Source organism: Schistocerca gregaria, chromosome X (genome assembly GCF_023897955.1).
Source record: "Schistocerca gregaria isolate iqSchGreg1 chromosome X, iqSchGreg1.2, whole genome shotgun sequence".
In the NCBI taxonomy this organism is placed as follows: domain Eukaryota; kingdom Metazoa; phylum Arthropoda; class Insecta; order Orthoptera; family Acrididae; genus Schistocerca; species Schistocerca gregaria.
The window spans coordinates 492888139-492914766 of record NC_064931.1 but is presented as its reverse complement, the minus strand read 5'-3'; the positions used below and the strand labels follow the sequence as shown (position 1 = coordinate 492914766).

The 26628-nt window shown below is 41.9% G+C and overlaps 1 protein-coding gene across 1 annotated transcript in view; it reads right to left on the bottom strand.

The window, feature by feature from the left end:
* The window catches only part of LOC126298468 (dedicator of cytokinesis protein 7), a 241019-nt gene that overhangs the window by 130559 nt on the left and 83832 nt on the right, over positions 1–26628 (bottom strand). Inside the window, exons 11-15 of the mRNA XM_049989801.1 lie at positions 24665–24790; positions 22523–22661; positions 22269–22410; positions 14928–15116; positions 10475–10575 (exon numbers count right to left, since the gene is read on the bottom strand). Of these exons, the coding sequence (XP_049845758.1) occupies positions 10475–10575; positions 14928–15116; positions 22269–22410; positions 22523–22661; positions 24665–24790 (697 nt within the window). The remainder of the gene's footprint in view (positions 1–10474; positions 10576–14927; positions 15117–22268; positions 22411–22522; positions 22662–24664; positions 24791–26628) is intronic.

Genomic DNA, 26628 nt, shown 5'->3' with positions numbered 1-26628 from the left:
TAGGTTGAAACTTTGAGTTGGGCTGTGACATTTAAAGACAAAACAGAACTGGTGGTGAACTGCCCATAAAAAGTAATGATCTGAGCGTCATTGCAGTCTGAAGCATGGTTTTAGCTTGTTACAAACGTTGAGAAACATATCATCTGCCATGCAGCTATGAGTACCAAGACAGCTAAAATGATTATGAATAAGGTTTTTAAAGGTGATATGAAACTAAGAGCATGTACAAATATCATCCTGGACTGGAGCATGCCATCGACTAGATATTATTGTGCCAGCTAATGAGGAACCTACTACTCAACTTCCTTCCCAACCTTCCTAAAGTGATATTTCACTACCCATTCAAGCTATACAATATTCTAGTCCATCTCTATGTCACTCCTGCTCCCATCCCCTTACCACATATACTTTATCCTTGTGGAAGACCCAGGAGCAAGATCTGGCCAATTCACTCACTCAGCACATCCTAGTCCAGTATTGTCACAGGCTTTTCCTATCCCATCAGAGGCAAGTCCACATGTCAAAGTCATACACCAACTCTGCCATCGTTTCTGCATAGTATTTTATGTGGGCATGAATATGAACCAATTGTTGACTCAAATGAATGGCCACTGCCAAATAATGTACAAGAGCAGGGTTGGTTGGTTGGTTGGTTTAAAGATTAAAGGGACCAAACTGCAAAGGTCATCGGTCCCTTGTTTCATAAAAACACAGAGCACAGTGAAACTATCCACCAGTCAGATGAAGCACTAAAATAAAAATTCCGGGGGAAGAAAAGCCCCAAGGTCAATGGTAAGACAACACAGGAAATGGAGCACAGCAACAAAAACAACACAGAGAAGAAAGGTAGAAGGAATTAAAACTGTACAGCAGAGGACTGTAGCTGGCTGATCACGAAAATAATAGGATGAGCCAGCCACTCTGCAACACGTTAAAACCTCCAGCCTAAAAGATTAGGGTGGAGTCGAATTACAAGACAAAACGAAGTAAAATATAGAGCACAAAAGAGGGTGACGCAATAAAATTAGAGGGACCTATAAAAGCCACTTGCTCGAATAAAATTTAAAACACGATCTGCCATAGAGACATGGTCACCTAAAAGAGATGATAAATCACCCAGGAGATTAAAAGTTCACCTGAGGGCGGTTAAAAGAGGACATTCCAACAATATATGGCCCATCGTAGACCCAGCAGATGACCATGCGTCAGCCAAGAGTGGCCAATGCGAAGCTTACACACAACAACAGAATCCCTGTGAGAGGCCTACATGGAGGAACCCCACATAGTCGTGGCCTCCTTTACTTGCCACAGATTATTAGGTGCAGACAGAGTGCGCCATTCATCTCCCCACATCCCAAAGACCCGACGGTGCAAAACCTTTCGGAGATCAGTTGCCAGTAGGCCAATCTCCAGTGTCTGTTTGTGGGTAGCCTCTTTGGCTAACTTGTCGGCGAGTTCGTTTCCCATGATCCCAACGTGTCCCGGGGTCCATATGAACACCATCGAATGACCACGCTGTTCAAGAGTGTGAATAGACTCCTGGATGGCACCAACAATGGGATGGCGTGGGTAGCACTAGTCAAGAGCCTGCAGACTACTGAGCGAGCCACTGCAAATGACGAAGGACTCTCCAGTGTTGGTACGAATACGCTCAAGGGCACGAAAAATGTCTGTCAGTTCTGCGTTGTAAACACTGCAGCCTTCCGGCAAGGAGCGCTGGTCAACATAGTCCGCATGAGCACAAGCGTACCCCACACGGCCATCAACCATCGAGCCATCGGTATAAATAACCTCCGAGTCATGGTATGCGTCGAGGAGAGCAAGAAATTGGCAGCGCAAAACTGCAGGAGGAACTGAATCTTTTGGCCATCGGGAAAGTTCCAGCCGAAGCTGCGGCCGACGAATACACCAAGGTGGTGTATGTGGGTGGACCTGAAAAGCAGATGGAAGAGGCAAAGACTCGAGTGCACTAAGGAGTGAACGAACACGGATGCCAATGGTATGGCCTGATCGCGGCCGCCGGTGTGGGATATGGACTGCCGCATTATCGAAAAGGAAACGGTAGTTAGGGTGACGGGGCGAACAATGAACATGGGCAGCATAGTTGGCTAAGAGTTGTTGACGCCAAATGTGGAGCGAAGGAACCCCAGCCTCAGCAAGGAGGCTATTAACAGGACTGGTGCAGAATGCTCCTGTCGCCTGCCGAACCCCACAGTGGTGAATGGGGTCCAGCAGTTGCAACGCTGAGGGTGACGCTGAGCCATACGCCACACTCCCATAATCCAGTCGGGACAGCACAAGGGCTTTGTAGAGCTGCAGCAGCGTGTTATGATCTGCACCCCAAGTTGTGTTGCTGAGGCAGCGGAGGGCATTCAGATGCTGCCAGCACTGACACTTGAGCTGACGAATATGTGGAAGCCAAGTAAGCTGGGCATCGAACAGCAATCCCAGAAAACGGTAAGAGTCAACAACCCTGAGCCTGGCATCCTGAAGATAAAGCTCAGGGTGGGGATGGACAGTTCGACACCGACAAAAGTGCATAACACAAGTCTTTGCAGGAGAAAATTGAAACCCATGGGCTAGGGCCCACTCCTGCGCCTTGCGTATGGGTCCCTGCAACCTACATTCTGCAACACTAATGGTGGAGGAGCTGAAAAAGATGCAGAAATCATCAGCATATAACATGGGTGAAACAGACGACCCTACTGCTGCGGCAAGGCCATTAACAGCCACAAGGAAAAGGGGCACGCTCAATACAGAGCCCTGTGGAACGCCATTTTCCTGGATATGAAGTGAACTATGGGATGTGCCATTTAAAACGTGGAATGTCTGAACAGATAAAAAGTTCTGAATAAAAATGGGGAGAGAGCCCCGAAAACCCCACCTGTGCAATGTGGCGAGAATATGGTGCCGCCACATCGTGTCATATGCTCTGGAGAGGTCAAAAAAGACGGAGACGAGGTGTTGGCGCCTAGAAAAAGCAGTGCGGATTGCACACTCAAGGAAGACCAACGTATCGGTGGTGGAACAGCCCTGACGGAAGCCGCTCTGGCATGGAGCCAGAAGACCCCGAGACTCGAGCAGCCAACACAGCCGTCGACTCACCATACGTTCCAGTAGCTTGCACAGAGTATTTGTCAAGCTGATGGGCCGATAGCTATCCACATTAAGTGGGTCCTCACCAGGCTTCAGCACCAGAATGATGGTACTTCCTCGCCACTGCGACGGAAAGACACCGTCGCGCCCCATATGAGGTTGAAGATGGCAAGAACACATCGCTGACAGTCCGGGGAAAGGAGTTTCAGCATCTGATTGTGGATGCCATCTGGCCCAGAGGCTGTATCGGGGCACTGTGCCAGGGCGCTGTGGAGTTCCCATAAACTAAATGGGGTGTTATACGCCTCAGGGTGGCGAGAAGCAAAAGAAAGCCGTTTGCCTTCCGCCCGGCATTTTAGCGCGCGAAACGGAGGCGGGTAATTCCCCGACGCAGAGGCCCGAACATAGTGCTATGCAAAATGCTTGGCGATTGCATCAGCATCGGTGGATACTGCCCTGTTGATGGTAAGCCCTAGGACACCTGTAGAGTGCTGCAATCCAAACATACGCTGAATCTTCATCCACACCTGGGAGGGTGAAGTACGGGAACCAATGTTGGAAACGTACCTCTCCCAGCACTCCTGTTTCCGCCTTTTGATGAGCCGCCGGGCCCGAGCACGGAGACGTTTGAATAAAATGAGGTTCTCCAAAGACGGGTACCGCTTATGTCGCTGAAGAGCCCGCCGACGTTCTTTAATGGCTGCAGGGACCTCCGGAGACCACCAAGGCACTGACTTTTGCCAGGGACACCCTAACGAACGAGGAATGGCACGTTCCGCATCGGAAACAATCGCTGCAGTCAGTGCCCCAACCGCCACATCGATGGTACCTAGGGGGAGAGATTCAACAGTGGCAGCAGAGGAGAACGTGTCCCAGTTTGCCTTGATAAATGCCCATCCAGGCAAGCGTTCAGTACCCCAGCGACGCTGGGGTACTGAAAGGAAGATGGGAAAATGGTAACTACCACACAAGTCGTCATGGACTCTCCAGTGGACCGATGGTACAAGCCCTGGGCTGCACAACGACAGATCTATGGCCGAGAATGTGCCATGCGCCACACTGAAATGTGTGGCGGTGCCAGTGTTTAAGAGGCAGAGGTCGAGTTGGGAGATGAGATTCTCAACCTCTCTGCCTCGGCCAGTAATCTTCATTCTACCCCACAGGGGATTGTGGGCGTTAAAATCCCCCAGGAGAAGAAAAGGCGTGGGAAGTTGGGTGACTTAAGTGCAGCCAATTCGGTCAGGGAGACTGTATCACCTGGAGGAAGATAGACACTGTAGACGGTTATGTCCTGGGTAGTCCTTATGCGGACAGCCACAGCTTACAATGATGTTTGAATGGGCACAGGAGCACTGTATACACAGGTAAGGACATACACGCAGGCTGCACCTGACACACAATTGTAAGTGCTACGGTTGCAGTAATAACCCCTGTATCCACGAAGGACAGGGTCCGCATTGCCGGGAACGAGGTTTCCTGGAGGCCAATGCACAAAACAGGTGTCATGCTTAGAAGCTGTCATAGCTCAGGGAGATGGCTAAAATAACCGCCACAATTCCACTGGAGGATTGTACAAAGCATGTCCTGTAGAGGCATGAAGGCACAGAAAAAGCAAATTACTTAACAGAGTCACATGCTGCCTCCGACTGAGTGACTGACGTCGCAACTGCCATCGTTTCCCAGATGGCGAGATCGAGGTTATCAAGGGATACAAAGAGCGCTACCTCATCCTCAGAGGCTGAGCTGACAGGAAGCGGAGGCACGGGAACCACTGGGTCCTTAGGCTTCTTAGAAAGCTTCCTCTTCTCTCTCTTGTCTTTGGGAGGAGGGTTTGCATGCTAGGAGGGCTTTCTTGACGCATTGTCAGGAACAGAGGAAGAGTGTGAAGCCCTTCGACCAACTGCTGGTGGCTTCCTCAGCCACTGGCTAGCGTCTTGCGAGACACTGGTAAAATCCTAGGAAGGGACTCCCCCAAGAGACCCCTTCCGAACGAGTGAGGCCTGAGGAGGCTGTTACCTCTCCGGCCCAGCAGCAGGAGGAGGCTGGTGCTTCTCCGACTGAGGAGCCGGAAGAGGCTGTTGCCTCTCTGGCTGAGCAGCCGGGGAGGGCTGGTGCCTCTCCGGCTGAGAGGTGGGGATGGATGTCCCCAGTTGTTCGGGGTCCACTGCTCCCAAATCGGGTGTTTTGGGAGCAGTGGAAGAGAACGTGGCCCCTACCAGCAGTGGAGCAGGCGTAAATTTACTGTTCTGTGGGCCAACTGAGAAGGGAGTCTGCAGTAACTGGTGGTGGCAGAGTTGCAGCAGCATAACTCTTCAACATAGATGTGGGGTTGAACCGTTCTAGCTTCTTCCTTGCCTCTTGGTAAGTTAAACGGTCCAGGGTGTTAATTTCTTGTATCTTCCACTCTCTTTGTTAGACTGCACAGTCTGGCGAGCAGGGAGAATGATACTCCCCACAGTTAATGCAGGTGGGAGGCGGAGCACATGGAGCATTAGGATGTGAAGGTCGTCCACAATCACGACATGTGGGGCTGGCAGTGCATCTGCAGGACATATGTCTGAACTTCCAGCACTGGAAGCATCGCATAGGGGGCGGGACATAGGGCTTGACATCGCACCGGTAAATCATGACCTTGACCTTCTCAGGCAAGCAGTCACCCTCAAAGGCCAGGATGAAGGCACTGGTAGCGACCGTATTACCCTTGGGCCCCCTAAAGACATGACGGATAAAGTGCACACCTCGCTGTGCCAGGTTCTCCCGTAGCTCATCATCAGACTGTAGCAGAAGATCTCTATGAAAGATAATCCCCTGGACCAAATTTAAGGACTTATGGTGAGCGACGTTAACAGGGCATGTCACCGAGTTTCTCACAGGCGAGTAACGCCTGTGACTGTGCAGATGAAACTGCTTGTATCAAAATAGCCCCACTCCTCATTTTGGAAACAGATGCCACTTCCCCAAACTTATCTTCAAGATGGTGAACAAAGAAGAGAGGCTTAGTCCTCAAAAACGAACCCCCATTGGTTCTACTGCACACAAGGTATCGCGATGAATACGGCTCCTGTCTGTCCGCAGGCCTACGTTCCTCCCATGGCGTGGCTAGAGAAGGGAACGATTTGGGGTTATATGTCACAGCATCAAATTCTGTCTTACTGCGCTTAGAGACATTGGCGATCGTTCGACCACCGAATTGAGACTTCACCTGCTTCATTGTGGGGCAACCGCCCTGATGCCACCCACTCCGACCAGGGGCTCTCCCCACAGGCGCCACCCAGCCACAGCAAAGGCCACCTGGCAGGATGGCCATTCCCGGGAGTCCTGATGCCCCAGAGAGACGAACATCTACTCCTTGGCTTACGTGGGGAGGTGTCAGCTCAGGCATCGGCAGTACGATACCTGTGTTGTCAGGGGGCTACAACCTAGAGGGTACATGACGACCCCACAACGGGCTGTCTACCGTGCTGGATTTTGGGTGCCATGGGTAGTCCATAATGATCGTGGGTGCAGATGGTGATGCACTAAGGGCGTAACTTACACAATCCAACAGGTGTGTATGCCCAAAATGAGGGATGGAGGGTGCAGTGACGACGCCAAGACGATAAAAGAGTGCCAAGGTCTTAGGGCACAGAGGACTCATGGTGTACCACGTAAGGTGTCCTTCCCCAGAAGTCTCCTACTTCTGTTGAAATTGGAAAAATGGAGGTCAAACCCCAATGGGGACCATCACATTAAAGGCCGAAACAGTTGAGACTCCTTTTAGTCGCCTCTTACGACTGGCATGAATACCGCAGGCCTGTTCTTACCCCTGAACCCGCAGGGGGGAGAACAGGGTAGGCCACGCATTGGCACAACATGCTCTATTTCAATGGATGTTCCACAGCTCCCACAATCTGGATCCCCCCCACCACCAACTTTTCTGCACTACCTAGGTGGTAATTGTCCTTGTAACACATCCTTCATTCCCATAACCCTCCTGTCCTTAATCTACACTACCCAACCCCGCATCCTCTAACCTACAATCTCTCTTTCCTCTGTTCTGTCACATCATCCCAATCCACTCCTATATGTCACCATCAACATGTGCTACATGAAATCACCAGTTCAGGCATTTGTGTTTCGCATCCCCATCCTGTGTACCTGCTGCCTCTCCTAACCGCATAGCTATGTTGTATGGATTATCTTCTGTAGGATTCAACTTGTGTACACACACACACACACACACACACACACACACACACACACACTCTAGCCCAAAATAGGATTCATCTGAAAAATAGCAACATTTTCATTCCTCTTCGTGTACCCGTCAACAATTAACTATTCCACTATTCAATGAATTGTTTCACTCCTTTCACTTCTAAACTACAGTAAAACCCCACTTTTACACTTTTCAAGGGACTTAAAAAAAAAGGAATAAAATGTGGGAAATAATGTTTTAAGCTGTAAAAGTTACGTACAGGATACCCCCTTGCATTTTAGACCTTACATATGATATATGTAAATAACAGGCATCAAACAACTTGTCAGAGGCTTGTTTACTATCTAATAAAGGTTTAATATCTAATAAAGGTTTAATATCTAATAAAGGTTTAATATCTAATAAAGGTTTAATATCTAATAAAGGTTTAATATCTAATAAAGGTTTAATATCTAATAAAGGTTTAATATCTAATAAAGGTTTAATATCTAATAAAAACCACTGATGTAACTGGAACTGATAATTGTGTGGGAAGTAGGAATGTTTGACCCAGTTTCATACACCATAATTTACGTTTTTGAAAGCCTGTAGTTGCCATTCATTATTTAAATAATGAAATACTGCACTAGTTGAATGTGTGTTATTCTGCATCTCATGCATTGTAGTCATCTTTTTTAAGTTTATCAGGTTCTGTGCCTCCTCCATTATGTGGAAAAACACACACACACACACAAATTATCACTCACATTGTTCATTTGTGTGACATCACAAAAAATACATACGTAAATACTGCACTTGACAATGAGAATAAATTCTCGAAACACGTTTTACTCAGCATGAGAAAAGTACAAAACCAGCACTGTGTTTAAACTAAAAAAAATTTGAGCAACGCAAAGTGAATAACGATGTAAACTAGCGCTCCAATTGGCCAAACGCCAAAACATGCAAAATGTGGTTCAACAAAGGGGGTCACGATGATCACAACAGTCATGAAACTGCATCTGCACTGTACAGACAGTTTGAAAATGGTTGTGACTGGTCATGATATCTTTGTTCGAACAAACCTAATTATTCCTATCAGCCACATTGCCAAGTATAGATTGGCAGCGGCGGGAGATACGGCATGAATTGTTCCAAATTTTACACGTTTACTGGTTCAGAGTAGAGGGCATGGTGTCAAGAAATTAACCACATAATATTTGTAAACACTACTGGACACCCAACATCATTTTTTTCTCCACATACATTTTTTCATAATGTGTAAATCACGGGAAAATTATAAATATGTTGACACAAAATCAGGCGCAATTTAACATTGTTGACATGGGAAATTTGAAGCAAATGATAAAAAAATGCTGTAAATGGTGGGAAAACATTAATTCCAGGAATGTCAAAGTGGGGTTATATTGCATTTATACTGCCAGTAGCTGCCACTATATATTTCAGGGGGGAAAAATATCACTATTAAGGCAATTTTGAAGCTAGACCTACAAAAATTGGTATTTGGTTTCTCGGTCTGAAATAAAGAAATACATGTTTCAGTATTTTCGGAAACTCAACCACTAAGGGGGTAAAATAGCAGAGGAAAGTTGTTTGATAATAAATAATTACTAAAGAGCTACTAAAGTATTTTTCAAGCTACACCTATGACAAGTGGAATTTGGCTTCTCAGTTGGTGGTGGGGGGGGGGGGGGGGGGGGGAGATTACGTTTCAATGTTTCTGGAAATTGAGCCCCTAAGGGAGTGCAACAGGAGATGAAAATTTTTAAGCAAATTTTTGTTATATAAAAAATTTAAAGCTTAATTTATGAAAATTGGCATTTCACTTCCTGGTTCAATATAAATAAATATTTTTTAGTGGGATGAAAGGTGCTATGGAAATATCTCCACGAGAACACAAAAAGAATGATTAACCAAAACTCTGGACTCCATCTACCAGAATCACTGTTTGGTCAGAAGTACATTTGGAAAACACCATGTTTACATAGTCTTAGTTAATGTGAAAAGCTTAGAAGTTGTTGCAATTTGTGGACAACATAAAAATTTGATTAAATGAAAACAAAAAAAATTCTGCAGGCCATATACTCTATACAAGTGAATCAGCAGACACTAAGCTAGTTTAATAATAATAATAATAATAATAATAATAATAATAATAATAATAATAATAGAGCAATAAGTGCAAACCAAATGTTTCACAAGCCATATACCTGTTTTAATTAGTACATATATGTGATATGAATGGAACAGGAAGAAACCCTAATAACTGATACAATGTGATACACTTTCTGCCATGCACCTCACAGTGGTTTGCAGAGTATAGATGTAGATGTATGTAGATGCCAGCACACTTCATACATAGTAAGATTTGACAGACGGTGCTTAATTCAACAAAGGTTGATCATGCAACCAAGAGCTATGCACATGCAAATGTTGGTATAAACACGGCAAACTGCAGCAGCAATCATCAGCTGTAAATGTCACTTGAAGATGGCTGCTTGGTTGTCAGCCACTCTACTGAGGTAAAACATCAATATCGTCTGGCTCCAATCCCAAAATCTCTTGGCACATCTAACTTATCTTTGAAGTTTCCCAGCAAGTTATGACAAGTGATCTTACTTTCTTTTCCACACAGTCTTTGTCAGTATGTAGCATCAATTCTCTGCACAGTATCTTGGTTTTTATTCCTATTCTTGTACTATTTGCTTCATATAGTCCACAAGCAGTCTTCAGTCTGGTATAACGATAACAATTTGACAGTCTGCTGCCTTGTCCACTCCATAACCCCTATCTCTTTTTTTCTGTAAAAACTTCATACAGCAAGTGAAAACATAACACCTAACAGCTCTACACAGCAGATGGCACAACACAATACATAAATGTATGCTAATGCCGTGCAGTGGTGACGTGGTAGCTGCTGGTTTGAAACATTGTTTTTGTTCTGTACTGCCACTGCTATGGGTAACTGTTCCTGTATTTTGAAGCATGTTTTCAAACGGTAGCTGTAAATGTGTTTTGAAAACACGTTTCAAGTTCAGTGTGTACAAAGCTGTAAAAGTGATGTGTTTCCACAACACAGTCATACTTTCAACAAATATTTGCCATTTGAAGTACAGTTACTGAATACAAACAAAACAGATTAAGAGAAACAATCAAATAACTCTCCTTTCTAGCAATTACCTTGATTTTAGTTCACTCTCTAAATTTTCACCGTATCGCACAGGAATATTTCTTTCTTCTATAGCACTACACAGATTCAAGAACCTGTCCAGGTATTTATCCTGTAACAAAACCAATACACTTCTTAAATAAAAACTGTTAACTTCATGAAATTCATTGTCATCTTACATTTTAAAGAAGGCAATATTCAGATATACATAATCAGTAATGTAGTCACTAACTGTAGAATGTCAGGCATTCTCCACCTAAAATAGTACTAATATCATTTCAGTGTTTTCACTAAAACATTTTCTCTGTGTATTATTATTATATATTATACAAAAGAAACATTTTAGTTCTTATACACTTTCTGCTAATGAGTTCTACATGACACTCAGAAATAAACATATAGATAATGTACTTAAAATGTTGCGGTAACTCAAGGAAATTGTTTTTAACAGCTTGTTGCACAGGTATGCATTCTTCCACCACAGAGAAATAATTTCTACTTCTTTCAAAAACATAGCTATTCACATGCCAAATACTTAGTGAAGGTTTCTGACATATAGTTCCATATTTTGGAATAAATAATTACACAGTGGAAAACATCAATGATTTAGGTGATAAATTTGTATAATGCAATGTAATAGCTTAATGAAGAGTGATTATCATTTATTTTCATAAAATACAGGTTACTTTGTTACATAAATGAAAATTGACTAGGCGCAGTTTATTACTAAATAATTTCTTATGTTTTGTTGAGAAAATAATGTAGGCAGTTGAACAAAAAGCACGATAGTATATTAAAGAAATGATTTTTCAATACTTCAATGATTAATACTTTTGAAATTGAAGAAATTATGAATGAACTACAAAATAAAAGCTCACTTGGTTGTTGGTTGGTTAGTTGGTGGGGTTAAGGGACTAAGCAGCAAAGTCACCAATCTCTTGTTCACGGGTAGCCCATTTGGAATTATCAGCTACAAATGTGATCGAATTGTGATAGTATGTAAGACTGATGATATCAAGATACTAAAAGCAATATTCATGCCAGAGATATGAAACAATTGCAGGAAAGATAAATGTGGGTTGGGCTGATCTTCAGACCAGAAAGCAGACAAGCGTTCTCTAGGACTCAAATGTGGCTAGAGGCACCTACTCCACACCCGATCCCTTCTGCAAGCCGATGATGCAGTTAGAGAGTAACAGAATAAGTAATTCCCTCTACCTGGATGGAGAGGAGACCCATGATTGTAAAAGTGAAAGGGCTAAAAACATAACAAATACCAGTGGTGCCAACAACAGTAAAATAAGGTGAGGGAAGAAATCAAGTCGTTACGTGGGTAGATGCAACTTAATGTTCGCCAAGGGCTCAGCATGCAGTGGGAGGCATCTCTCCCAAAACTGTTCCACCATCAATCTAATACAGTCATCAATGGGAATAGAACCTACTCTCTCTGAGAAAGCGTAAGGGCTTGTTTAACTGTTCTTTCAACACTGACTAGTGTCACAGATAACAAAACTGAAGGTCTTGCCTTCATTGAAATGTTATATGCTGGGGCAGTCCTAAAAAATTGAAAAAGAGTGCAGTACAAACAAGGGCTTACCACATTTAAGAGCAATTAAAAACACAGTAAAAGAGGTACGACCAGCGCAACTGACAAAGGAGGCAGGGTTGAGGGCAACCCGGACCTAATGTGCAATGTGAGGCATCCCAACCATGTCAGCCCAGCCTTGAAAGCTGTTTAAAACATCACAGCTGAGAATAATACCACTTCCTTGGAGGACACAAAAAACCAGTCTAACTGCCCAAATGTCATCCACCAACATTACTATGCTTGGCATGGAGTGTCAGGAGAAGTGCGCATTTCCCCAGGATGAAACAGACTGCCTGTTAAAGTCCCTCTACACTCAACATTTATTGTGCAATAATATTGTGTCAATATACTGTACAAAAGTGCAAGGCCAAGAATGGCACAATATTATTGCCCAGTATTTATGTCCAAGACATGTCAGTTAGAACTCTGTCTTCATAGCGAATACGTTGGCACTCGAAGATGTGGAACTCTAAGGTATTGCGATTTAATTGCTTGCTTTGCAAAACGAAAGCAGAAATTATGTAGAATGGATGAAATAAGTCAGAAAAGCTTCCAGTAAACATTTCAATAGACTAGGGGCTCACTCACTGCAGCATAGATTCGTAAACTACAACAACTAATTACAGATTAAACAAGTGAAATGTATAATTTATTGTGTATATGTGCTGTTTTCTATGTACAGAATTTCTCTACTGTAACAACTGTTGCAAATTAAATGCAACAATTATTTACTAAACAGTGACTGAAGGCTTACATGGTAATGAATGTACAAACAAAATGTATGCTCACTGGACTACAGACCTGATATTAATTGCCAAGGAATGGTCAGATGTCTATGTTACCTTGTACACGTTAACACCACTGAAGGGTATGTAAATGATTAAGCACTGCAATGCTGTGTGGCATGTAAAACAGCCATCAGTGTATTTGTGATGTTCTATGTTTAGTGTTATTAGCAGTCAAGTTGCGTGAAGAATGTCACTCATGTGAGACAGTGTTATCAGCACCTGACATAGTTTCACAGGGAACTCATTGTGGGTCTCCATTTGACCAGCTGGTCAAACTGTGCAATATACAGATTTGTGGGACATTCAGACGTGAAAGCGTACCATGTTGGACCGCATGGCAATGTGGAGACAGGCATATTTGTCATCAAGGTTCCAGCTGACAGTGTCTGAGCACTACAGTGCAGAATCGCCATCTGAAAAAAAGTAATGGGCTCCATGCAGCACCCCGCATCACCCTGCAACATCAGTTGGAGACTAGCAACAGCCAGACTATTGAATTAGTACCATGCACAGGCTGCTGTTAACTTGGACTGTGTTAATGTTAAGTAGAAACACAGCAGTGTTATTCCTGGTATTAGGGTGTGGGAAGGCACTGGTTAGGACTAGATCAAAGATGATAGTGACTGGGTGAACTCGGATGCCACAATGGTATGTCACGGAGATCCTGTTTCCTCATGTGTTACCTGTCACGCGAGACTGCCACGGTGCCATTTTTCAACAGGACAAAGATCGTCCACACATGGAAAGTGTGTCTACGAATTGTCTGTGGGATGTTGATGTACTCCCATGACCAGCAAGAGTCTCAGATCTGTCCCCACCAGATTGTGTGAGGAACCACATCAAATGTCAATTCCATCTCAGTTCCTGTATCCAGGATATCAAGGACCAGCTCAGTTACAGAAGATGTGGGCCAGCTTGCTACAGACAAGGATACAATGTCTGTACGATATTCTCCATAGCTGGTGCATTCATCGAGGCCTAGGGTGTGCAACATCATGGGTGGGCTCATACTGCCAAGTTCTTTGTAAATTTGACTCAAGTTTGTTATCACTGAAATAGCATCATGTAACCTCTCAACCCATAAGGTTTCCCTTCATTTCCTCCTCCACCTCTGGGTGATTCACTTTTTTACTTTTTTTTTTTTTTTTCCTTCAGACAGTAAATTACACACACACACACACACACACACACACACACACACACACACACACAAAACTGCAGTGTAATCATTCCATGTCATTGTTCTACATAATGCAAGTGATGTACACAACACCATGTAACTAACATATTTTCTTTCATAAACATTTAACTTTGTCATTCTTCGCTTGTCTTAAATGAATCATCATGACTAAGAATGTTATTTACACAACTTTTCAAAAATTTGCTCAATAATCTATAACATATACCAAAAAACTGATTTGAATATTACAGTTTTGTAGGTTTACCGGGAATTATTGGGAACCATTTGCGTATATGAACAGGACAACTCAAAGTTAGTGAAATATAAGCAAAATAAATCTTGTAAATTTCTGTTGGCATTTTGATCTTACTAGAAAACTATTACATCAGCAAAGATTACAAAATTATCTGACTCACTTCCATCATTAATATACATGTGAAAAGCCCTCTCTGCCAGGTCAGTCATTCTGCTTGAACACAGTATGTGCAGATCCATAGGACCAGTGAATGAAAATCACTAAATTATTTTAGTATGTTAGTCTGTGTGCACTACCATTGGTGTGGAAAGCAACACAATAAATTCTGTGATATTTACACACTAAATAAATTACTAGACTAAACTACAATGAGAACTATGCATACAAGGGAACAAATGCTCTCACATATCCATTGCCACATGATTATTTGCTCATTATGTATCATATCCATCTCATTATTTGCTTAGATGCACAACAAACTCCACGATCTCTTAACTATCAGCCACATACTATGAAGTATAGCTTTGGATGTACTCATTTATTTAATATGTAGCTACCTAAAAGTTAATTAATTTGTTTGCAATGAAAATTCACATCAAAGATAATGAAATCTATCATTAATATCAAATGCAATAGGATAACAGTGTGTTACCTGAGTATGAACCGAAGAAACAGCTTCTAAAACAACACTAAAGATGCCCTTATGGTTATCAACCCATTTAGTACCAGGTAGAAGCACGTCAGGTGGAATGTAGGAATATCTAGGTGGTGGATGTTCCACCATTACTGGAAGACAAAAATCTCCAATTTGGAGCCGGCCATCTGGGGACAATGGAAGCCACTAGAAGGGAACAAAACAGAGAAATAATTAGTGTTCTTCAAACAACACACCTAAAAGAAAATCACATGGCAATTAAAATATGTAATTTCACATCTACATAGATTAGATACTGATGTATTTTGGCTCAAATATAAGCTGAAACGAATAAATATACTCACTGACCAAACAGTTCACACACTGAGCAGTACATAACATTCATAAATGAATTTGTGATGTCACTGCCAGATACCACACTTGCTAGGTGGTAGCCTTTAAATCGGCTGCAGTTAGTATACGTCGGACCCGCGTGTCGCCACTATCAGGGATTGCAGACCGAGCGCCGCCACACGACAGGTCTAGTCTAGAGAGAGTTCCTAGCACTCGCTCAGTTGTACAGCTGACTTTGCTAGCCATAGTTCACTGTCTACATATGCTCTCATTTTCAGAGACGACAGTTTAGCATAGCCTTCAGCTACGTCATTTGCTACGACCTAGCAAGGAGCCATATTCTTCAAGAATGTATTCTGAACAGATAATATTGTGACTAACGTACCGTCAAGAGCGACGTTTATCATTAATGGATTACAGTTAAGTATCAAACTAATTACGTCCGCTTTCTGAAATCTAATTCCTTGTCATGCTCCAGACCTCACGTCAGTATAGTCCTTCCCTCATCACGCCAGCCTGCGTGAGCTAAAACGCGTGCATTTCGGCTTCTACTAGTAACACGGTGTTGGCTCTTCTGCCAACACAACAGGATTGCCGAAATTCCTGCTGTCCACATCTACTACTAGTGAAACTACTACCAAGGAAACCGGTATCCATCAATTCAGTGCTGCCACTATAAAATGAATGTTTATTTTTAACCATTCCATTGTTAATAAGAGTTGTTTAGTTTGCATTTCCTACAATGGGACAGACTGGTATAAATGAAAGTTATGAGACATTAGTACAATAATGATATGGTAATACTAAATATATCTGTGCCAGACTGCAGTCCAACTGGTGTCAGTGCTTTTGTTGAGTGGAGTGGATGAGGGGAGAAAAAAGGAGGGCAGTGCATGGGAGGGCTGAGTAAGGGTGGCTGATGACTGAGAAGAAGAGGCAGCAGGCGTAGTGGATAGGAATGTGGCACTTATAAGCTTTTTCTGGTCACAGGCATGAGAGTTGTGAACAGCACACTGTGAAAGGGAGAGGATTAGGGGGGAGAGAGAGAGAGAGAGAGAGAGAGAGAGAGAGAGAGAGAGAGAGAGAGAGAGAGACTGTAGAGACGAGGGTGCAAGTGAAGGATGAGTGAAGTTACAGTCATGTGGCAAGGGTGAAGGTGAATGTCAGGCACAGGCTATCTGAGATAAAAGCCAGGAAGATTACAGGTTTGAAGGACATTATGCAAGGACAACTCTCATCCATGTAACCTAGACAAGCTAGGGCTGAGTGAAGGATCTAGTGGCATGGGCTGTGGAGCATCCATCGAAGTCGAGCATGTTGCGCTCAGCCTGCCACTGGATGCTCAACTCTGCTCTTGACCACAGTTTGCCAGTGGCCATTCATTTGAGTGGACAGATGGTTGGTGATTACGCCCGTGTAGAACACTGCGCTGAAATTACAGCAGAACTGGTATAAGATAATGATGGTTTCACAGGTGGTTCTCCCTCTGATATGATATGCCTGTGACAGGACTGGAGTAGGATACACTGGACAAGTATTGCACCTGGGTCTTCCGTAGGGATATGAGCATTGTGACATCAGGCGTACACTGGGTAGGCAGTGGAATACCACTTTGGGAGGAATGCGCATGATTATTGGTCGAACGTCCTTCATTTTCAGGCACAACAATAAGTAGTGGAATCCCTGGTCAAGAATATGATTAACTTGGTCCAGTTTGAGATGATAATGGATGATGAGGAACTGGGGGTGGGGGTGGAGAGGGGGGGGGGGGGGGAGGGCAGGACACTCTTTGTAACTGATTCCTGGGGATGGTCAGAGGATTAGGGGGCACACGTGAATCTGGCACAGGAAATCTATTTACTCACTTAGTTTGGGAGTAATGCTTGTCTGTGAAGAGCTTAGTGCAACCTTCTGAGTACTGGGAAAGGTGGTGCTTGTCACTGCAGATTTGTCATCAATGAGAAGCCAGTCTATACAGAAGAAGCTTTTTAGTGTGAGAGGGATGGCAGCTATCAAAATGCAGATACTGTTGATGGACATAGGTATGGATGAAGGGACCTGAGAGGTGGAGATCAATATCCATGAAGGTGGCACACTGGACTGAGGATGACCAGCTGAAGTGGGTGAGAAGATATTGAGGCTGTGGAGAAATGAGGTCCAGATCATAAAGATATCATCAATAAATCTGAACCAGATATGGGCTTTGGGATTTTGGATGGCTGGAAAGAGGAGGGGTTCCCTAATGGCTGACAAACAAGTGGGTGTAGAAGGCTGCCATACAGGTTCCCATGTGGATTTGTTTGTCTTTCTTCCACTGAAATAGGAAGAATTCTGTGATTAGAGGTATAAGGGATGAGGTGCTGGAACTGAAGTTGGGACGACATTGGGAGAGATAATGTTCAATAGTGGCAAGACCACGGGCATGGGGGTGGTTGGTGTGAACACAGGTGTCATCAGTAGTGATGAGTAAGGAGTAAGGGGTGTGGATGGTCGATAATTGATGAAGGAAGTGGTTCACATCTTTGATAAGGGAAGACAGCCTGCAGGCAATTGGCTGGAGGTGCTGGTTACAAGTTTTGTTAAACCTAGTGCAAGTCTGGGCAATGTGGTAGAGGATGTTGGCTCACTTTGCAAAGACTTTACAAAGGAAGACACTGTGGTAATAGTGGTTGGGGTGGGCAACAGCACAGACTTGGATCCTAATTATTCAATTGCAGGTGACCAGGTAAAGATCACTTCAGCAATGAGACATACTGCTGTTGGGCTTGTATCAGTTCTGAGGTGCCATGACCAGCCTCATTTAAACTCTTCTGTTAGGAAAATTAATTTAGAGGTGAAATGGCTTCTTGGATCATGGGGTCTCATATCGCTGTGGTTCCTACTGACCCTATCAACAAAATAGAACTATATGATATATAGTGAAAACAGAGACAGGCGGGGCCAAAAAGGAAGAGGGACAGATAGCTCTAAAAATAAATGAGACATTGCTAACAAGTGCATGTAGTGTTGCAAACCTCTTAAACAAGTACTTCATTTCTGTTAGGGACAGCTTGGGGTTATCAGTAAACATTGCAATGGTGTATCTGAGACCAGTTTTCACAAATAACTTCAGTAAAATGTAAATGACACTCACATCTCCCAAAGAAGTAGCATCTATCATAAAATCCTTAAAATCTAAGTCTTCTAGTGGTTATGATAATATATCAACTAAGTTAATCAAAGAGTGCTCATGGAAGTTGAGTTCCATCTTAAGTTATTTGGGTAATCAATCTCTTATCAGCAGAACACTTTCAGACTGGCTAAAATAGGCTGTTTCACTTTCGCGGGCTTTTTCAGAAATACTTGAAAAGGTTGTGTTCAAGCCTCTCCCTAAGCATCTGACTGCATAAAATATATCTTCCAAGTTACAGTCTGGGTTTCTTAAGGGTTCTGATATAGAGAAAGCTATTTACATATACAGTGAAAGTATACTTAATTCATTAGATAACAAATTAGAGGCTACTGGCATTTTCTGTAACATGTAAAAAGCCTTTCCACTGTGTGACTCACAGCATTCTCTTAAGTAAGTTAGAATATTATGATATCACCTGTAGTGCTACAAAATGGTTTGAGTCTTACCTAACTAACAGGAAACAAAGGGTGTCACTGCGAAATACCTGTGCAGTAAGCAATCAGTCTTCATTTGATTGGGACTTAATTACATGTGGTGTTCCTCATGGTTCCATCTTGGGTCTGCTGCTTTTTCTAGTGCACATTAATGGCCTCTTGTCTGTTACATTGCCAGATTCTAAGTTTGTTTTGTTTGCAGATTATACAAACATTGCAATAAGAAGCAAGTCAAATACAGATTTAGAAATGGCTGCTAATCAAATTTTCACTCACACTAATAAATGGTTTAATGCTAATTCACTGTCATTAAACTTTGAAAAGACCCAGTGTATGCAGCTCAGAACCTAAGAGGTTTCCTTACAGAATGTGTGTAACATATGAAGACATGAAGATGAAAATGGTTGACAGTGTTAAATTTCTGGCATTACAACTTGATACTAAATTCAATTGGGAAGGGCATACCACAGAGCTTGTTAAAGTGTGCAATAAGATTCATCTGTGTTGTAAATTCAAGAACATCAAGTCGAAACCTGTTCAAGGAACTTTGTATTCTAACCACTGCTTCTCAGCATATTTATACATTAATGAAATTTGTTACAAGTGATATATCTCTATTTCCAAGCAATAGATCAATACATAGTATCAATACTAGGAATAAGAGCAATCTACATAAAGACCTAAAATCGCTTAGCTTGGTCCGGGAAGACACATTTTCGATAAACTGCCAGAAACCATAAAAAAAAACTTGGTTTCAGATAAAGTGCAGTTTAATCAGGGTTTGAAAGACTTTTTGATAGGCAACTCCTACTCTATAGATGAATATCTTAACAGGGAACGTTAGACCAGCTTAAGTAAAAAATTCTGTTAGATTTCAGTTGTGACAGCACTTGGCACAACAGACAAGATTAGGTATTTTGTGTGTGATGAATTTATTAAAATTGCATAATTATTTTTTATTTTGACAGAGTATTAATTCTGTGAATATTAGCAGTTCCAATTTACTGTAACGTATTCACCTATTTTAACAGTCTCCTGACAAATGATCAGTTTAGTATCATACTCAGATGGTTTATGTTTTTTGTTATACTTTCTGACCTGCTCCACACCCATGAGAATCATCTCATTTTTGGGTCTATGGAACAAAAACTGAATCTGATCTAATGTAAATAGGGAGAGAGAGTGCTCAACAGTAATGAGGTCATGAGCATGGGTGTGGCTGGTATAAAGGCTGGTGGTAGCAACAGCAATGAGTAAGGGGTGTGGATGGCTGGGAACCAGTGAAGGAAGTGGGTCATGCCTTTGAGATGGGAAGGTAGTTTGCAGGCCACTGGTTGAAGGTACTGCTCAATAAGAGCCTAGATTCTTTCCAAGGGAACACAGTAAACAGCTTCAATGTGGCATCCAGGATTGTTTGGTTCATGGATTTTGGTAAGCATGTAGAAGAGGCGTGTGTGTGGGGAGGGGGGGGGGGTGGGAATAGATGGGGTGAGGAGGGAGGTTAATTCAGTGGAGAGATTCTGGGATGGGACTAATGATGTGAGAATAGGTCGAAGGTTACAACAGACTTTTGCAATGTGACAGTGATCTCATCCCAGAAGTCCAACATAACCTTCTATCCTGTGTGCATGCTGTCTCTGTCAACAGCCATCAACCATTCTTTCTCAAATCACCTTCCCACTGTCCTCCATTCACCAACACAAACCCTTGACCCCAGTCAAGTCACAATGCTGATACAATGTAGTCATCCTGGACAATGTAGTCTTAAAGATGCATGTGTGTGTATTTGTACTCTATAGCACTGCAGATGGATTCACCAAGAAGCTAGTGATTTCTCGGCCTTCTTTATGTGCCTATTGGTGACTCAGAATCTAAACTTTTATGACATTTGTCACATTTACCCCTTAAATATTAGTATGCCACAGGGAAGTCTCGGGTGGAGTACAATTAATGGAAGGAGTAAATGTAATGTCTCTGTATATGTCAGATGCTGAGCAGATGACAGGCATATAAACAAGATTGAAAATGTTGCTGAGCTTTCTGACACTGTCTTCCTTCAGAGCTATGCACACACACACACACACACACACACACACACACACACACAGAGAGAGAGAGAGAGAGAGAGAGAGAGAGAGAGAGCGCATTGTCTCATTGTTGCAGCCCAACTAGGACAAGGAGGTTGAATTGGGTGGGGTGGATGAGAGGAGAAGGGAGGCAGGAGGAAAATGGGGCAGAAGAAATGGAGGCTGATGGCTTCAATGGGGATGCAGCAAGGTAACAGACTAGGAGTGTGCCACCGGTGAAGCTGCCCTGGCTCAGACCGAGGAAATTTCATGTGTCACACATTCAAGTGGTGGGGGAATAGATCAGAGGGAGAAGGAGACTGTGGAGATAAAAGTGTGAATGTAAATTAATGGAGTGAAATCAGACACTTGAGGACAGGGATAGAGGTGGATGTGGGATGGAAGCCAGCAGAGGTTTAGGCCATGAGGACTGAATAATGGAAAGGTGTGTTTCAAGAATCATATCCATCTATGTAGTTTAGAGAAACTGATAATGGGGAAAGGGGAGGGGGAAGTGTCTAGATCCACGAGTTATGAAGCACAGTCTTTGAAGTCCCACATGTTGTACTCAGCAGCATGTTCTGTCACTAGGTGATCAACTGCGCTCCTGGCCACAGTTCGGTAGTTGTTAGCCATTCCTGTGGCTGACAACTGCTCAACAACTCAATTATGAACTGAAAGTTTAACTTTTTTCTGATTCCAACATGAAGTGACATTAGGTAATGCATTTAACAAATGTATAAGGATACTAGGAACAACACGATATTTGATACCTGACTATGTGATCACTCTTGAAAACATAAAATAGAACAACACAGCTTGCAAAAAATAAACAAACAAATAAATGTTTAAATAACTAATCATGCACAACATGATTACTTGCAGTTCAAACTTTTTTTTTAACAGGCAAAATGGCTCTGAGGACTATAGGACTTAGCTTCTGAGGTCATTAGTTCCCTAGAACTGAGAACTACTTAAACCTAACTAACCTAAGGACATCACACACATCCATGCCCGAGTCAGGATTCAAACCTGCAACCGTAGGGGTCGAGCGGTTCCAGACTGTAGCGCCTAGAACCACTTGGCCACCCCGGCCGGCTTTTACAGACAAATTCATATCTAAGGTTTTAAAAGGCACTGTAATCTTGATTCTTCCTTAGTTACAATCAGTAACGTAACAATTATTGAATGTGCATAAATTACACAGATTGCTTTAGGTGTGACTAAAAACTGTATTTTTTACAAAATTAATTCACAACACAGACTACAATCTTGCTGACTTCAGTTTTTATGTCTAATAAATTACATAAATTTCATAAAAAAATGAACTTACTGTGTAGCCTATAGGAGTTTCAACAACCGGTTGTTCAATTTTTCGTTGACAGCTGATATGGTAAAATGTAAAAAGTAAATGATGCTGTGATCCAAGATTAGCTGGAAGTTTCATTTTTATTTCATCATAAAAGTCAGGACACCTGAGAAATTCAAACAACACATTATACATCTCCTCATTGCAGGGTGGCTAGACAATGGCATATTGATGAAATGAGAAAATTTAAGAGATAATTCCCAAAAGCTTCAACATACTTGTTATGATAACTGACGACCGTATATGCAGCTGACATGAATTCAGGGCATGATGATTTACCAAATATTACAGGTAATGCATGTCGTTCTTCCTCTCCACACATTAACTGAACTTTGACAGCAATATTTCTTGCTGATCCTATCAAAAACAGAGCATACATTAGATTACACAACTACAAAATTATAGGTTAACAGATCCTCCACTAATTCCTCATACTATAAAGTCCTTAGATGCCTCTGATTTATGCTTCTTATTCTGTACTTTTTCATATTAAAATGTGATTCCTCTGACGGTAATACCCTTGGTAATAGCAGCTCTGTGTTTCATAAATCCTTCAGTTATTATGCATATTAATTATTTATGAGTACACAGTAGAGAAGAAAAAAATTCTGAATATTTGCAGACAATAAAATACAAGGGTTTCCAGACAACTGTAACATATCGTAGGGTGTTTCCTAGAATCAGAACAACACAAAATGTTCCTATGAATATGTGACACAAACACACACACACACACACACACACACACACACACACACACACACACCCACACACAGGGAGAGGGAGAGTTAAATACAACAGTGTCACAGGTCATGCAGAGGCCACATCCCAGAAGATGCTCTAAGTGTGGAGCATGAACAGCAGTGCATGTATGGCAAAGCCACTGGACGATACCTGAATCTGTTCAAATACATGCCTAGGCATTAAGCAAGTCAAAAAGATGCTTTCATGGTCCGTTACTCTACTTCCAGACTGATGTTCTTGCTGATGAGTAAGTTCTTTCTCAAATAAAGTGAATTTTGGCCTGTTGTACCTGCTCACAATTTCTTTCTGTCTTCTACCATCCTTCATGATCCTACTTCCCAAATACATAAATTCTTCTATTACTTTTAGAGCCTCTTCCAAATTTTATTCATGAAAGCGGATACTCTTCTTCAGTACAGCATTCCATCACTTTACTCTTTCGCTCATTCATTCTCATACCATACTAATTATAGAAAATTCTTTCCACTGTGAAGAGGACTTTCTCCAGATCATCTTGTGCCTCCAGGACCACAGCAGTACCGTTGCTGTGACACAGAATGTCTATATTCTGCATGTTAATTTTGATTCCCACCTCAGTAGTTTTCCAAACTTGGTCAAAAGGCACATGGAGGTTAGTGCTGGATATAAAAGGAAAGAGAACACATCCTTATCTCATACCTTTCCTAATGTTTGCTTCACGTTGAAAATTTCTAATCATGGCCATTCTTTCTTATAGATGCCTAGTATCACCTCCATGTCTTTGCAGTGTAGACTTGCTTTCTTCACCACTCTGGACATCTCTTGCCAGATAACATTATCCCCACGCGTTACTCCATCATACCTTCTGTGTACTGCATGTCATTAATGTTAATGGCTACAGGTGCACTTATATATTGTGTACCAAGATGTATTAGATTTGTACTCCATGTTGGGTGGTACAGCTGTCTTCCCAACAACAAATGCATCACCGCAGTACATTTCAGTAGGGCTACATGTTACAATACTTCATGCAACACATTTATCTTAGTATCAAAAAAGTACTGCAGGACTCAAGTTTATAGAAACAGATTTCAGTTATGTCCACTCCTACTGCTTGCTTTCTCATTTTGTGTATGACAATTTGTAACTGCTACCACACCAATCTATATAGATCACAATATTCTTGATTTATTCACACCAAAATAGACAGTTTTGTACATACTGCTGAACTTGAAATGGCACTTAACTTTGTATACCACCTGGGCCAAATTTACACTGAAAACCAATTTAAAGCTGAGATTTTCCCAGCACATGAATGTAACTAAAGAGCCACATGCTCGAAAAGTGCAATGTTGCCAAAATTTGTGGTGAATACAGAAACAAAGATTAAAAAATCTTTTGCTGCAGTAGAAGCCAATAGGACAACATAATGTATAGAAGTCACCTCATCAGATAGGAGGAAAATTTCCCCTCAAGATGGAATATGCCCACAGACCAAGATATTATAGATAAATAATAATAATAATAATAATAATAATAATAATAATAATAATAATAATAATAATAATAATAAGATGACTTTGAAATATTTTTCTTACTGGTATTATTCAGTACAGTTATTTAAACAATAATCTTACCTGCTCTGCTCGCAAAATTCAAGTCTTTAGGATATACGTACAGAAGGTTTCTGTATGTATAATGAGGAACAAATACTTCTCTAGTAGGAAATTCCAATATTTCTTTTGTTGGCCGACTCATTTCATCTGAAACAGCACAGAAAACAGAAGTTACTAAATACAGAAAATGAACAACACACTGAAGTGATGCAAACTAAAACAATGAAACTACAATTACAAGTACACACTATGAGAAAACAATAATTGTATCAAACTGCGCTATGGAATTTGGAGTGGAGGGACAAGAAACTTTTCATATTTAACAATTACATCTCAGTAAACAGGCTATAATATTTAAAACACTTTGCATCAACACCTTACTGTTCTCAGTAGTCTATGTTACATCATCTTTCACAAATGGCTCAACAGGTCCAATGGCGTATGGTGTTTATGACTTCATATGATGATTCGGCTCAGAAAACTAGTACCCCAAAAACTATTCCTGAATATTGCATCATAGAGATGTCTTCTTGTACAGCACATTCAGATTCCTCACACATTTTCTGTGGGGTGCAGACTAGTTGATGCTGCAGAGCACTGAATGGTATTCATGGCCTGCCAACAGTTTGGCACGACAGCTGTGCAAGACTGAGCGAGGCATCAGACAAGGTACCCCCACACAAAATTTGCTGGACATTTGTGCTTAAACAGGGACAGGACTCACCAATGATCACAATGTGCTGCCAGTTTACATGTGTTCTTGACACCATTATGTAATACAGAATATTTGCAGATGATGGTGTGTTTTCGAGGTTGCAGTAGGGGAATTAATATAAAGGTCAAAGAGAGGATAATGTTGAGTATTCTATCAACAGCACATTTCTGGTGTGATGAATGGCGGTTTGTTCTAAATGTAGAAAAATGTAAGTACATGCAGCTCAGTAGGAAAAATAAACCCATAATGTTCAAATACAGTATTAGTGGCATGACGCATGACACAGTAACATCATTCAGATATTTAGGCATAACACTGCAAAGCAATGTCAGATGGAATGAGCACGTACGGTCAGTAGTAGGAAAGGTGACTGGTAGACTTCAATTTATTGAGAGAATTCTAGGAAAATGTAATTCATCTGTAAAGGAGACCACATACAGACCACTATGGCAACCCACTCAAGTACCGCTCATATGTTCGGGATCCTTACCAGGTCGAATTAAAGGAAAGTGTTGAAGCACTTCAGAAACACACTGCTAGATTCCTTAGTGATAGGTTTGATCAACATGCAAGTATTACAGAGAAGCTTCATGAATTAAAATGAGAATTTCTGGAGGGAAGACAACAGTCTTTTCATGAAGCACTATTGAGAAAATTTAGAGAACCAGAATTTGCAGCTGACTGTAGAAAGATTCTCCTGCAGCTAACATACATTTCATTTAAGGACTTCAAAGACAAAATAAGAGACATTAGCAATCATACTGATGCCTACAGATAGTTGTTTTTCCCATTCTCCATCTGAGAGTCAAACAGGAAAGGGAATGTCTAATAGTGGTACATGGTAACCTCCACCATGCACCATATGGTAGCTTGCAAAGAATATATGCGGATGTGGCTGTAGATGTAGATACAAATGTAGATCGTTCAGTTTGGCACCAACTGATCTCTCTATGTCAAAGTAATACTTAAGGCATTTCTGAGGATAGTGTATTTGCATGTTCCAGAGGCTTCTGCTCAAACAGTGTGTTTCTTATCTCCTCCACAGCTTCCAACATCCTAAAATGGTTACATATATTCAAGTATCAGATTATTTTATTAGTTCCTCAAACTACAAATGATTTCTTTGTAAGAATGTGTCTTGTAGATCACAATGACAAACTCAATGATAAATAGAAAATTCTAGTTTTGTGAAGCAGACATTGGTGGAAGTAATGAGATAATGTAAGGGACCAAGCAATTGGTAAATTGTATAAAGAGGTGAAAAGTATTG